This window comes from Amblyomma americanum, chromosome 1 (genome assembly GCF_052857255.1).
Source record: "Amblyomma americanum isolate KBUSLIRL-KWMA chromosome 1, ASM5285725v1, whole genome shotgun sequence".
NCBI classification, from domain to species: Eukaryota; Metazoa; Arthropoda; class Arachnida; order Ixodida; family Ixodidae; genus Amblyomma; species Amblyomma americanum.
Window position 1 is genome coordinate 265,423,472 of NC_135497.1, and position 12,303 is coordinate 265,435,774.

The 12,303-nt window shown below is 42.9% G+C and overlaps 1 protein-coding gene across 1 annotated transcript in view; it reads right to left on the reverse strand.

The window, feature by feature from the left end:
* Positions 1-3,073: 3,073 nt before the first annotated feature.
* Positions 3,074-12,303, reverse strand: part of LOC144115031 (protein O-mannosyltransferase 1-like) — a 41,330-nt gene continuing 32,100 nt past the window's right edge. The window contains 2 exon segments of the mRNA XM_077649157.1: positions 3,074-9,542; positions 12,100-12,274. Of these exon segments, the coding sequence (XP_077505283.1) occupies positions 9,356-9,542; positions 12,100-12,274 (362 nt within the window). The 3' untranslated portion in view covers positions 3,074-9,355.

A 12,303-nucleotide genomic window follows, 5' to 3' on the forward strand; every position in this document is an offset into this window, starting at 1 on the left:
CTACGCCATCCGCGCACTGATTTTTTCGGTTTGGTTCTCCGGCCGCCGCATAGGGAACCTTGGCTCAGCCCCTTCTTATCGAACACTTCGCTTCCGAGCTGCAGCCGCTCTGCAGGAGAGCTACTGCAGCACCAACAGTGCGACTTAGATAGCGGGCACATCGCGCGCATGGAAGTTTTGACAGCTAGCAGAGTAGCTTGAGATGCCGATCTTTTTTCGCAACAGCGGCCGTTCATTTTCTCCCCGTTCTTGTATTCTTTCTGCCTGGGGAGCCTTCTTGTTTCTCTCTCCTTTCTTCTGTCCTGGCCAGCGTTCCCCCACTCCCCCTTCGTTAAATCTCTGTCAGCAACAGCTGCCTTACCTTTTCTCCCACTACTTCCCGTCTTTCTCCTATTGCCGCCCCTCCGTTCACTACGTATCTTCTGGTCGCTTTGATCGGTGACCTTGGACGGGCTTCACGCTGCGGCTCGAGGGGGTCTCCGTATAACGGCTCACGCCATAAAAAGAAATGCAAAGCATAAAAGGAAAACGTAAGTACAAAAGAGCATCGAAATGCCAATTCACACTTGCAGTAAAACAAAAAAAAAGGAGGAAAAGTGAACGAAGGCATGCTATGCGATGGCTTCAGTAAAATGCGTGATGAGTTGGTTATGGAATGAATCTGGATGAGACAGACAAGCGATGTTGTTGTCTGGTAGGTCATTCCATAATCTGACGGCTCGAGGAAGTGCCGATGAATTGAGAGCTAGTGTGTCACAGTAGATCCGTGTGAAACTAGTGATTGTGTGAACTTTTAGACGTGCGAGATGACCCCGTATGACAGCGATGTGGTGCGGAAGTCGGGTACAAGAGACCAAAGGGCACCCTCAAGCCCAACACATGATCACCTCATTACGTGATTTCATTAGCGTGGCCACCAGATGCCCAAGGCCGCGCCGCTGACTTGTCTCCGCACCCGAAAAATTATCAAAGAGCCCTGTTAGAAGAGTCACTTGCAGGGGTGCGGCGCGCCATTCCATATTGGTATGATCCACGAAATAGTTCAACATGCCGCACGACTTTCCTATACTTTTACACAGGATTTTCAAGTGGATAATCCGTGTTCGGTACATTCAATAATTTGAAATATTCGGGGTCGACTGCACAGATTCCAGAAATTTTGCATATACTGAATGTTTAAAATTTTATTAGACCAGCAGCAATGCTGCGACAGTTTTGGCCGGGCGCTTCGTAGTGGGTTTCAAAGAAGTATTTTGAAGCCGCTATGCAGTGAACTCAGTGTACAGGTCAGGTACAAGTGACAAAGTACAAGTGAGTGACTGTATACATTGGTTGCATACACAAGACACAGTTTGCTAGGACATTCTGCCTTGTAGTTATGGATACAGAACGATCCAACAAAGGCATTTTATTAAAGTGATAGCTACTACTGGTCACATGGTGGCCAGCTGGACTGATGAATAGTAGATGGCTGCACCCTCAGCGCCCTCTCAATTTCGTTTACAAAGTGCAGCCCCTCTGGTTCGGGGTTCACATGAATCAGTCCACATCAGCAGGGACTATGGAGCTTGTTTTTGTGTGTGTGCGTGAATGGGGGGCAAAACTTAAAGCTTGTTTTATTTATTGTTTATTTACATAATTATATTTTTTCTTATTTTGCAAAGTTCAAAGGTATATTTGTTAATGCATACAAAATGAAATGACCAGCTTTATAGATGTATGCACAAGGAGTCGAAGACTGCATTAAATAAGTTTATGCATTGCTTAAACTCTGCTAATCATGCTCATGAACAGGGGTCAGAGAGCCGACTTCTGGTGAGATGAGTTGGTTTCGGTTGCTCAAACGAAATGCTTTAGAACTGGCTACGAAGTCAACGTAGCTCAGCCCCCACTGTGCTTTGCATTAAAAGAGCCCTAGAAATGAAGCGTTGTAATTCTGAGAAATCTGATCCAAGTGAAAGCAGTTGGAGACTGGGGGGGGGGGGGGGGGGGGGGGCAGCCGCCCTCCTTGCCCCTGTCCGTGCACATCAGTCCGTGTCCTCCGGAGGGATCGCCGCCGTTTCAAGAGTCAGCAAGCGCCTTCAGAAAAGCAACCGGGGTTTGTCACCGGAGCAGAGAATTAGAGCTCCATAGTCAGGCAACGGCAGCATATGTGGCTGCATGCGATAGCGAGGGCTCCGAAGTCTCCAAGGTTGATGAAGAAAAACAGGTGAACGACGCCCTAAAAAACTGGTCAAGACCGATTTAAAGATAGTGGCTGGCAGTGTCCAAGCCATCCTCAAATGTGCGAGAAACCCCAGCCAAAGAGTGAATGTGGCCACCATGGTCGATCCCACGCCCTACGACTTCGCAGCTAACGCCATTGCCCGTAAGCCACCGCAACGGGAATTTCTAACTGTGCCTATTTGATTAGTCTACATTAATTACACATATGTATTTAATGTTCTTCAAACGTTAAGCAGCGGCACCTCGACAGAGGCCAGACTGTCACCTAGGCGTTTCCAACGAGCTAAACCACTGTCCCACCATGGTGCATGTCTTGCTCGAATTATAAACCATGCTTCAAATAACTGTTCCAAAATTTAAAGAGGAGTCAAGTATGGGAATGTTCCCTCCTTTGACCTGTACCTGCCACCTTGCCCACAATGGTGGAATCTTGAGCAATCTTGTATGCAAGAGTGGTACAAGCACACTTTCACAATTCTGCTAAAAATCCTATTATTTAACTATATGAAACTCGCAGGATATAGTGTATGCAGCAAGAGTTCTTCCACGCAGTCACAACCTGGGTTGTTTTTCATGTACTGGTGCCTTACACTCAAGGTCCAGTTTGTGCCTCACCAGCACCATTTTTATGAACTGTACAAGTGTTGGAGATTGTAGGTACCTGAATTCGTAAGAAACTGAGGGAGAATTGAAACTTTCAGCCAGATTATGCTGCAGAAAGCATGTTCCACTTTGAGAGAGAAATGTGATTTGTTTGCTGGTTTACAGGAAGTAAAAATAGCAGAAACACACTTGGAACCACATGTGAAGCTCACAAGTGCTACTGCAATGAAAAAAAAGAATGCAGTTTTCATTTGCAAACACGTTTTATTGCGCTAACTCATGTTACTGTACTGCTGCATTTTTTTTCTTTCATGTATAGCAACTCATAGACCAGACAGACGACAAGAGTCACAGTAAACATGTCCAGAGTATCAAAGTACCCTTCAAGACGTGCAGTAATAAAAAAGAGATAATGTGAGTTGGTTTTAGAAATGGTTAAGGCACTTCCTTAAATCACAGATTATAAGTGTGGAGCAGCACTATGAGATGAGTGAGGGAATGATGCTGTGTAAATAAAAGCTGCTGAATTTTGAATGCAGATAAATATCACATGCAAAATTACTTTAGAAAATACAAATGACAGTCATACTGCACCCAGATACTCCACTGGAGGTCCTCCTGGCCACTTCAGATGTCAAATGCATGCTACGAATGGTACTGGCTCTAACACCACCAGAAACTCAAAATAGAAAACATTCTTTATGTTCTATAAAACGGTGATGAGCAACTAGGTGCACGTGGCCTTGTGGACATGCAATTCTGCTTCAGCACCTGTTTCTTAATACCAATTTGAGGACATGGACTGATTCCAATTAAGTTTCCACTTTCACTTTGTGACAACATACCTCATGTGAGCAAATGCTCAATAATGAGAATCCAGGTGCAGTGCCCAGATGCCATGGTGTGAATACACATTAAGAAGCAATGCATGAAAATGCAAGAGATATTTTAAAGGTAGTACCAAAATTTTTGTAATTGGCTTGATGTTAAAACCACCCTTTCAGACTTTTATAAAGTGTTACTCTGATAAATAATTACAGTTTGGTAACAAATGTACATGTCACTGGGATATACACAGAAAAGTTTTGCTAACATTTTGGTGCTCACAGCCCATATGTGATGCAAGTGCACAGCAACCATTGAATGAGGGCCTATTTATCTTAACAGGTGGCCAGAAAGAACAAAATCTGTTAAAGAAATAAATTAACATACTGAGTACATATAAAAATCCTCTAAAACAAGATTAAACAGCCACTTTGAGAACAAACACAGACACGCAGGCCAGCATAAATTCACACCTACAAAGTTTAAAATGCAAACAGCAGTGGAAGATGCACAATGCCATGTCATACCTAAAAATAAGAAAATTTTTGTGAGACTCATCACAGTAATCTGAGAGAACAGAACGCCAAAAAAGGGGGCAGAACCTTTCAACAGGCCCTGCACAATACAACACAAGAAACCAGCCCAACCCGTTTCCAGAACAATGGATAAATTATATTTCTAATTCCACACAACATAGCCATAATTCAGCAAACGTTGCTTTTAAGTCTCTAAAATGATTAAAATTCAATTAACATTTAGAAGGACCACAAAAGAGAAAAAAAATTGCCTAAATTGCTATTTGGCCCCTATACATTCATTTATATCTGATACAGAATAGGGGTTGGTCAGGACAGCATAAACAGCCTGCTAAAGAAGTATACAACACCATTTATCATTAAGTTCAAAACCCCTAAAACGTACTGTCACAACCTTCCAAGAAGGCAGTAACTACCACTTCTTAAAAGGGTTATTACTCTACCCCTTGACATTAAGTACAGGACTGTAAAAGACATAAAAAAGCTTACTCTTCAAAATCACATAAATAACTGCAACAAAAACACAATGAGCATTAAAGGCATAAAGAAGTGAAACCAACACACTACCTTTCCATGAATGAAAGTGCCTAGCAAAACAAAATTCCTCCAAATATACCACAACACAATTAAGCACCCAGGTCCAACTTGCATGTCTGAACTTCGTCTGTAATTATTATTACTACTACGTAGGAATGTGCAAATATCTGACTTTCATGTTCACGCCAAAAAATAACCAGATAACAGTTGAAAACAGAATTCAACTTTCAAACTCCCAGTATTCGAAAGACTAATGAACCCACAATGGATACATTTCAACGCAATAGCATTAAGGGTCCTACTCAACGAACAACCCGGCGTTGGCGTTGTATCGAGAAAATCTGGATTGGTCGAGAGGGTTCGCGACATCTCAACCACATGACCTCGTGCGGGTAATTCAAACACCCCACAATGATCACAGAGTACAACAGTGATGTCGTAAATACACAATTCCTCGTTGGTCTACAGGGTCGTGAGGTTATTCCACCACCATTATGCAGTGCCTCTGAAGAAAGAAAAGCAACTGCACTGAAAATAAAAATGATCGAGCTGGGACTCCAACAAACCACTGCCCCTTGTGTTGCGAGTTGGGGGTTGTATGCAATAGAACAGCAACTCTCTGGCCAACACAGAATTATCTGCATACCACACCAAGACTGCAGATCATACTGAACAGCCTGATCCCAAATGAAGAACCTTTTGAAGGTAAGAAAAAAACATACAGCCACACACTATCCTGGAAATTTAATACAGTCAAACCCACTTATAACGAACCTGACGGTCACGCGGATAGCATTCGCTGTATCTAAAGTTCATAGGACTTGCCCTATTACAGCCAAAACATACAGTCAGAAATAAGGGGCATTTAGCATTTCTTTAAAAAGTACACTGCGCATGTCTTTCTTCAAAACAGGCATCATCAAGCCCATTTTTTAAGCTCTCCAGCGCGGTCATATGCTCCTGGCCGAGGCCCTTGCTATGGAGGAGCCACTCTACAGACGTGATAATACCAACAGTGATTGAGGCGTTCAAAGCAACTGGTGGTAGGTCAGCATCCTTGTCTTCAATCCTCAACAAAGCTGTGAGGATGCAGCGAAGAAGCGACCGCAGCACTGTGCACGCGGAACTAAGTATGCACCATCCTTGTGTAAAGTGCTCAAGAAGCACATTGGACTTGAAATTAAAAGGCACCTCGCACCAGCTTCCAGGTTTTTGAAGCAATCTTTGCGCAGAGGTAGAGCCATGTAGACCTACAAACCAGGTGGGAACTAGCATTTTGCCCGAAAACCATTGGCTACTGCCCAAGTTTGGTTTTCGTCGATTTGCGCACACTGTTCGACCACTCTACACAAAGGTGATGCATACTGGTTGCCATCTGTGCACTGCCTGCATACAGCAGCAGCGCAGAAGACAGAGATCCTGTTGGGCAGGCGACATAAGCCACGTGACCGGATGGACCAGCAGACAGACATCCAGACAGGTATTCAAACTTCTCACATTGCTGCCACTGGTGGATCACTGGCTGTGTGCAGTATAGCTCACTTTCAACGCTGCCCCTGTCTCTTTCTTACCATGCTTCTGCTTCCACTCTAAAATCTTTAACCAGTCGGCCCCCATGCACCCACTGATTGACCTTATAGACTGCCTGGGCGCACTTGGCTGGCAGTTAACTATAATTTCAATGCTGCCTTTTTTATTGTTTTTTGGGGCTGACAATTTCTTTTGGGGGAGACCACGGGAGCCGGGAGATGCTCTTTGGTCTGCATGCTGGCGGGAAATGCATGTTTCTCGGCCGCAAGGAGAGTTTACGGGGATCCCTCGTTCGTAATAACCGAGTGGTATGGCCATGGTTGTTTGTTTTATTTGTGTCACAGTACCATAGCCATAATACATATTTTGACAGTAACATCAACCTCATTGACAATAAGCGAGCTTTGGTTATAACTGCGGTCGTTTCAGTGGGCTTGACTGTAACTACTTTACAACACTCTAGCCACATTCACTAAGTATATCTCTATGAATACCACATAGATATGTGCGCAAAGACTATGAGCGAGTCAAATGTCACATATACTTTCTTCAGACACTGTCACAGACCTATCCCATTTTACCTGCACTCAATTATTCTAGTTCTTCCTCACTAATTGCAGAGATTTATCTGACAAATATGTTGGTCCAGAGGAAACTTGTAGGCACCTTTTGCAGTGTAAGTTGCTTTCTTTACATCTGAATGCTCCATGAGCAAATACAGTACCTGATTTTGACTCCTGCTGTCATTATTCTATTCAAATTTGAGCTCTAATTTTAATACTTGCGCACCCCTAAAAGTCAGTTAAAACAGCCTAAATCACACATACTATGGGCTGAAGAGAATCACTGAATGGCCATTACCAAAACACAGGACATTCCAGAATCTTAGTAGCTTGCACAGGAGTGCTGGGATCCTCTGTTCACAGGGAAGCATGTGGGTATATGTTTGCATAAAGTTTTCGATTCCATTCTAGCCCTGCTACACATCGCATGCTGAGGGGTAATACTAGATGATGGTTGTCCATATCACGTAGGTGTGAAATACAGAATGTCTGCATATGCTTTTTAATATGAACACACAAACATATGCCATTTCACCAAGCCTAGTAATAAATGCGGCTTAACCAGTTTCCAACATACCTCTTTGCAATGAAGTTTCTATGTTCACAACACACTAAGTGAGATGAAACATACAAAACAAAACATACAGAGCAAGACACATGAAAGAACACATAGCTGCCTTAAATAAATTCACTGTGGCAGTGATTTTCGGGGCCCTAACCCCTGTATGTCCCCTTTGATTTTATTGGGTGAGGTGTGACCCACTTGTGAGCCTCCAGCGAAGTCCTTATCGGAACCGACAACAGATGGCAATAGCAACCTGGCACGTTTGTTTTCCACGGGCTCTTTGAAAAAATCTGAGCTATCCCAAGGCTTCATAGCAAACGTGTTAAATAATGAGTCATTCTGCCATCAATAAATCACTAAACAGCATTTCCATTCTTGTGAACATACTATGCAAATATATTGTTATTTGTCTTATTAAGTGCAAAAATAAGGTCTTTGGTGAAAAAAACTCACCGACTATTAAAGGAAGCACTGAAAAAAGTAATGATGCAAGAGCGCATAAATGACCTTCGAGAACTGCAATAAAAAAAAGAGCCATTTAACACTTTAAAAAGTTCCGCAAACCTTTTGCATCGAACAGTTCAGAGTTTTTGTTCGCAAGTGAAAGCATAAATGAGTAAAAAAAACAACTATGAGGACACTGGAGTCACCTTAAGAGTGGAATGCAATAGCATTAGATTTCCCATTTGTCACAGCTTCTGTTGCAACTTCTGTGTGTGTTTGTGTGAGCTTGTTTACAATTGTCAGCACATCAACTGCCATATTAAGACTGCTAGTAGCAGTACGTAGCAAGTACCCGCTTTGCTGTGACGATGCTGACATTTCCGTATTTCACATTTTCTTCTGATTATTCATTTCACTTCTATATCTAGGTTGCTGTCGAGAAGATAGGTTGAGATGATGTCAAAAGGTCATGCGACCCCTCTCGACCAATCATTAAATTAACTGCCACCTGCCAAGGTGGGCAGGTTGTGATGACATCACAAGGTGACATGACCTCTCTTGACCAATCAGCAAATTCTGTGTGATATATACTTTTGGTATGACGACAACTGTGATGCCATCGCATTAAAACTGGCTCCTTCATGTCACTTCCTCAAGCTCAGAGCACAATGGTTGTTTTGTACAAGCTTAAGTATTAAGCGCAATATGGTGATATCACCAACAAGCTTAAGGACACACAAGTGGTGACCAAGGCGTGCAGGTATGATGTCTGCTGGAATTCACATGCGACCACACAAGATAGCCAATATCTACTCCTGACACCTCCACCACATGGAGTGGATGTGAGCTGCTAGCAGACAGCATAGCCATGCAGCTCCCTGGTCCCTTGTGTGTGTGGGGGGGGGGACTTTTTGCTGTATCAGTACAAGAGTACTAGAGCTGCAAACAACAGCTTCACACACTGAATCACTTTGCCTACAAAGACATGTGAGGATGTCAATGTAATGAAGTTGATAGATGTAAGCTTCATAAAACAACAATTTAGTACAGAGGTCATCAAGAAAAAAAAAATCTGGAACATGTTTGGTTTATGGGTGTTTAACGTCCCAAAGCGACACAAATCTGGAACATGTGATCAACTACATTGCACTGGTATTGGACATACTTCATATCTACCTTCTGCAATATGCAAGTGAAGGTGGTTATAGGTCTGCCAGTTATTCATAATGTATGAGCATGGTTTACACAGTGCTTCCTAGCTCTAAATACCATACTCCTGGTTCTGTTTTCATAAATAAGGCAATATGTGGCTAGCAAGAGCATATCTTCAGTCATATTTTTTTTTGGCATTATGTCCTTGAAACGCTAAACCACTGCACCTAGCCAATAGAAGAATTTGAGGCACACTCCCATGTTTTGCTATAAAATTTGTTAAGAAACAGCGGACAATCTGAAATATTTGGAGTATTAAACAAACAGACCAGTGAATCGCACAGACATGCGAAAAATAGACAGATAAAGACATATTAAGGGCGGTGGATTATGAAACTCCATGTATCCTTCCACTTCAGGTCCAGGACATCCTGTGCCGAGAGGGCAGTTGTGCCATACGAAAATACAGAAAATTTCCAGAAGACATAGATGACGCTCAGCAGCCAGATTACCACAGCAGCATAGAAGCCGAGCTGTATCCACTTCTTCCTGATGATATGGCTTTAGAGGATGTGGGGAGTACAATTTTTTTGTACCGTTATGCCAACAATTACAAAATATGCAGAGGATTCCTTAATGTAAGCGACAGTACCGTATAAACGTGTGTAAGGGCCGCACTTTTTTTTCCAGATTTGAGGGCCAATTTTCGGGGTGCGGCCCATACACGCGGTGTGCGGAAAATTTTTTTTTTAAAGTAAAAACACGACAATCAGGGAATGAGCGGCATTTATTCTATGTTCAATCGTCACTCATGGAGTATTCAGACTCCAAGATGGTGCTGTGCTCTGGTGCATGCTCATCCCACAACAAGTGGCACAGCATTTCCGCTGTCAGCACGTAGCAGCTCCACGCTTCCATCACTTAGCAGAGCAGCTTTTCTTCCAGCTCAGGAAACTTGCACGGCTTGCCTCGGAAAGCGCGCTTTTTACAGCTTGTATTCCTCAGTGCATCCTTTTGGTTGCACCATCATCGCACTTACTTCTCGGCCACGTCGAATTTCCTACCCGCTGCACGCTTGCTGTGTTCGACAGCAAACTCTCAGCCATGCAGCTATCAAGGTGCTTGCCTTATCGTGCTAAAACTGCAATGCCCAGCGACAGCACATGAAACCCACAACGACGGCTAACTACCACGCTACCACACTCCCGTGCCTTTGACAGCTGCAAAAGGGTGGAGCTGGTGATACTGATGCCGATATGGATAGCAGGAGCTCGCAACAGAGGAAAAAGTTGCTGATGGTGATAAGCCACCGCCTCGGGCACCATCCGTGGGCGGCACCCGAAAGCTCCTGTGCACATGCGTTGCCTCCGCGATCAAGTGCGCCGTTGCTCGCAGCCAGAGCTGATCACGGAGGCCACGGCGCGTGAATTTCGAAGGCTATTCCCACGCGAGTCATAAAATGTGTGGCCCTTACGGGGATATTATTTTTCAGTAATATTTCCTTTGTGAAAACGGTGCGGCCCATACATGAGTGCGGCCCTTACAAGCGCTTATACGGTATTTACTTGAGTACTGGCAAAGCATTTTCATTGCCTAATCAGGACAAAAAACCCACAATAAAAAAGATTCATTAAAGAAAGGTGACCAACGTGAACTTTGTATATTCTTTGAATAGAGTTTGAATGCAAGGTCATAAAAGAATAAAGAAAAAATTATATATTGAATAACCCTGCTAACGAGCCTCACCTCATAGCACTTCCATGAGTTGCGTTTTCTAGGTGACAGAACAACAAAAACTGAAGAACTACTCAGTGCAGCTCGGAGGAATTTTGCACACTTCATATGCAAATTTTGCATGACATATGCAGGATCCCCAAAAGTAACGAATATGCCTGCGTTTGGTCAATTAGAACATTAGCTACAGAGCCTCCAATATGCTTCATTATTTTTCTTTTCGGGCTTTTTAATGTTGCCAGTTCTAAATAACTAGCCACTGGAGCCAAAAACCACTAACGGGATCACAACAATAACCTCTCTTCTTAATGCCACAGAAGCAGCTCTTTTTAAGAACAGCTGTTTTATCAAAAAACTTGAGAAAGGTACGCAAATAGCACTAAAGTACCATTTTATGCACTCTGTATTTTTCTCGCCCCACTCATACCAACATTAATTGGTATTAACAATTCGTACGATTAAAAAGTAAATATATTTCTCTTTCCAATGAGCTGAAAGCTTTTTTTTTCAATAGCAATTGTAAAAAACAGTGCAGGAAAGAAAAAACAAAGTAAACCACTTAGCTCCACTGAAAAATTCCATAACACAGAGAATCCCATTTTTCTGCCAATGGTGGCTCTTGAGCATTGCTTTGTCCTTGAATTTTCATGGTAAAGTCACAGTAAGTGAAGTTCTGATAAGAGAAATGATAGCTTTTCACCCAAAACATCCAGCAAGTTAAAAAAAAAGCCTTCCTTCAAATATGAGCCTTTAGTCATAACTAATAAATCACAAGAACAATAATTATCTTGTTAAATCCCCTGGAAATTAGAGATTGCTGTATGCATAACAGTCTACATTGTGTTAATCAATGCCCCTCCTGATTGTGCCAATGAATAACCCACATCTCATTAACCATGGCTCCATGTTAGGAGCTGGAAAATGGCAGATGCAACCTTGTGTACATTTTATAGGTCCCCCCCCCCCCCCAGCCAATCAAAGTGTGTGTTAGAAGCTGACAAGAATGGGGAAATGAGGAGCTTGTATTCTGAACAACCAGAACTTGGAAAACTTCATTTATATCACACTTAGGACATTGAATGTTTCCTAATCTTTCCCTGATGTCAATTATTATCAACCACTTTCATTCTCTCACTCCATGACCACGAGAAGAGCAAGCAGCAGGGGTAAAATGTAAACCTCACCTTTACTAGGCGTTACTGAGAGCAAATGTCTTAGCATTTTATTGTAATTTTCTGGCTTGAACTGAAGATTATAAGCTAATAAACTTCCACTAAGCTGAAATGCATCTTCTACCTCATCCAATCTTTGACAAGGGTGAGGCTAAAGGCAACGTGTACCACCAACAGAAACTGTGGTCACTAATTGCTTTCATCACACTCACCAGAAGACATAGTCAAGGTGCTCCAGAACTACCACCAGACCAAGAATCTTGTACATCAGCGCAGGCAGGTAGTGATGTAGAAACAGCGCCCGGTCAGCAAAAAAATATGGCACCAGATGCATAGCATAGCCAACCACACAAAGCTCTCCGCCAAATTTGAACTTCTCGAAGGTATCTGCGCAAAATCAACATCAGCAAGCAAAC